This window comes from Cyphomyrmex costatus, unplaced genomic scaffold, assembly GCF_001594065.2.
Source record: "Cyphomyrmex costatus isolate MS0001 unplaced genomic scaffold, Ccosl1.0 scaffold171, whole genome shotgun sequence".
Lineage (NCBI taxonomy): Eukaryota > Metazoa > Arthropoda > Insecta > Hymenoptera > Formicidae > Cyphomyrmex > Cyphomyrmex costatus.
This window is the reverse complement of record NW_017275727.1, coordinates 21,844-24,774: the sequence shown is the minus strand read 5'-3', so window position 1 is coordinate 24,774 and position 2,931 is coordinate 21,844. Positions and strand designations below refer to the sequence as shown.

The 2,931-nt window shown below is 55.9% G+C and overlaps 1 protein-coding gene across 1 annotated transcript in view; it reads left to right on the top strand.

Annotated features, from left to right (window-relative positions):
- The window catches only part of LOC108771980 (uncharacterized), a 3,747-nt gene extending 816 nt beyond the window's left edge, over positions 1–2,931 (top strand). Inside the window, exons 2-3 of the mRNA XM_018537411.1 lie at positions 32–296; positions 366–2,931. Of these exons, the coding sequence (XP_018392913.1) occupies positions 32–296; positions 366–2,931 (2,831 nt within the window). The remainder of the gene's footprint in view (positions 1–31; positions 297–365) is intronic.

Genomic DNA, 2,931 nt, shown 5'->3' with positions numbered 1-2,931 from the left:
CGTGAATCGTCGTATCCGCATTATTCGAAAGTGCTCAACTTCGCGGATATCGAGTTTCCGGTAACGCTCAAGGACGTTGCGAAATTCGAGCGGTCGAACGATATCTCGATCAACGTGTACGGCATCGAGGACGGGAACGTCCTCCCTCTGCGGCTCACCGATTACAAGAGGGGCAGACACGTCAACCTCTTGTACGTGCAAGACGGCGACGGCCATTTCGCATACATCAAAAATCTGTCCCGCCTAGTGAGCGCGCAGATTAACAAAAAGGAGCACAAGAAATACTTCTGCGACCGGTAAGTGCGATAAGTGAAATACAATAGTAAGCTGAAAATGGTGTACCAATAAGTGTTTGACGTTTGCAGGTGCCTCCACTACTTCTCCTCCAACGAGAAACTGGAGAGGCACAGCGAGGATTGCCAAAAACTCAACACGTGCGCCATCCGCCTACCGGACACAGACGACAAATGGTTGGAGTTCAGCAAGCACTCCAGGAAGGAGCGGGCACCGTTTATCGTGTACGCCGACTTGGAGTGCATGCTGACGAAGACGGAGGATGCGTCATCGGCGTCGTCGTACGCGTACCAGCGGCACGAAGTGTTTAGTATCGCGTACTACGTGCACTGCTTGTACGACGGCGCGTTATCCGAATACGGATGTCGGCGGGGCAACGACTGCGTCAGTTGGTTCGCGAGCCAGCTAGAGGCCTTGGCGCACCGCGTGAAGAACGCGCTAACGACCAACCGGCCCATGGACTTTACGCGCGACGACTGGCGGAGATTCGACAGCGCGACGCACTGCCACATCTGCGAGAGGCCGTTCGCCCCGGGTGACGAGCGGGCGCGCGACCACTGTCACCTCACCGGGCGATACCGCGGTCCGGCGCACAAGGGATGCAACGTGAACTACAAGGACTCTCCGTACGTTCCGGTTGTGCTCCACAACCTGTCGGGGTACGACGCGCACTTCATCGTACAGGAGATAGCGACGCGATTCCAGGGACAGGTGGAGCTACTTCCCCTGACCAAGGAGAAGTACATCTCCTTTACGAAACACGTCAAAGACACCAGTGACAAAGACTCGCGAAAGTGCGTGAAACTACGGTTTATAGACTCGTACAAGTTTCTGAGTGCGGGTCTGGACAAATTGGCGTCGTACCTCGACAAGGACAAACTGAAAATCGTGCGTTCCGAATTTTCGGCTCTATCAGACGAAGACTTCGATCTGCTCACTCGTAAAGGGGTGTTCCCCTACGAGTACGTGGACAGTGTGGAGAGACTGAACGATACGCGCTTGCCGCCGCGCGAATCGTTCCACAGCTCGCTGACGGGTGATACAGTGTCCGAGAGCGATTACGCGCACGCCGAGAACGTGTGGCAGCGGTTCTCCGTGCGAATGCTCGGAGAGTACAGTGATCTCTACTTAAAAACTGACGTCCTGTTGTTGGCCGATGTGTTTGAGAACTTTCGAGACAGTTGCGTCGCGAGTTACGGACTCGATCCCGCGCATTACTACACCCTGCCCGGTTTCACGTGGGACGCGATGCTCAAACACACGCGCGTGAAGTTCGAGTTACTCACAGACATAGATATGGTGATGTTCGTCGAGCGCGGCATACGCGGCGGTCTCAGCCAGTGTTCCGGCAGATACGCGCGGGCCAATAACAAGTACATGCGGTCGTACGACCCGTCGGAACCGTCGTCGTACCTCATGTATTACGACGTCAACAACCTGTACGGCTGGGCGATGTGCCAACCGTTGCCCTACGCCGACTTTGCATGGGTCGACGACGCGCACAGTTTCGACTACACTACCGTCGCGTTGGATTCGCCAACCGGGTACATCCTCGAGGTGGATCTCGAGTATCCGCAACATCTTCACGACGCGCACGCCGACCTGCCGTTCTGCCCGACGCGAGAGAAACCGCCCGGCAAGCGGGACGACAAGCTTCTCGCGACGGTAAGCGACAAGCAGCGGTACGTCGTCCACTACCGCAACCTGCAACAGTGCACGCGTCACGGTCTTCGCGTAACGAAGATCCATCGAGTGTTGCGATTCGCGCAATCGGCCTGGCTCCGCGACTACATCGAACTCAACACGCAGTTTCGAACGCGCGCGAAAAACGATTTCGAGAAAAACCTGTACAAACTGATGAACAACGCGGTGTTCGGCAAGACGATGGAGAACGTGCGCGAACGCGTCGACGTTAAACTGGTGACGGCGTGGGAAGGACGATACGGCGCTGAGGCGTTGATCGCGAAACCTAATTTCCACAGCCGCAGCGTCTTCGCGGAGAACCTGATAGCGGTCGAATTGCGTAAACTCGAGGTGAAATTCGACAAGCCTATCTACGTGGGTATGTGCATCCTGGACATTTCGAAAACGTGCCTGTACGAGTTTCACCACGACTACATGACGCCGCTGTTTCGCGATAGATGCGAGATCATGTACACCGACACGGACAGTCTGATCTACCGTGTAGAGTGCGACGACGTGTACGAAACCATGAAACGCGACATAGACAGATTCGACACGAGCGACTATCCCGCGAACAACGCGTACGGTATGCCCCTCGCGAACAAGAAGGTGCCCGGTCTCATGAAGGACGAGAACAACGGCGCCATCATGACCGAGTTCGTCGGGCTCAGAGCGAAGATGTACGCTCTGCGCGTCGACGGAAAGAGGGACACGAAGAAGGCGAAGGGGGTGAAGAGCAGCGTCGTAGCGCGAACGATATCGTTCGAGGATTACACCCGGTGCCTGAAGGATGACATCGAAATGACGCGCAGGCAGGCGTGCATACGATCCAAGTTACACCGGGTGTACACGGTGTCGGAGAAGAAGATCGCTCTGAGTCCGTACGACGACAAACGATACGTCGTACCGGAATCGACGAACACCTTACCGTGGGGGCATTACCGGATAGTGTAG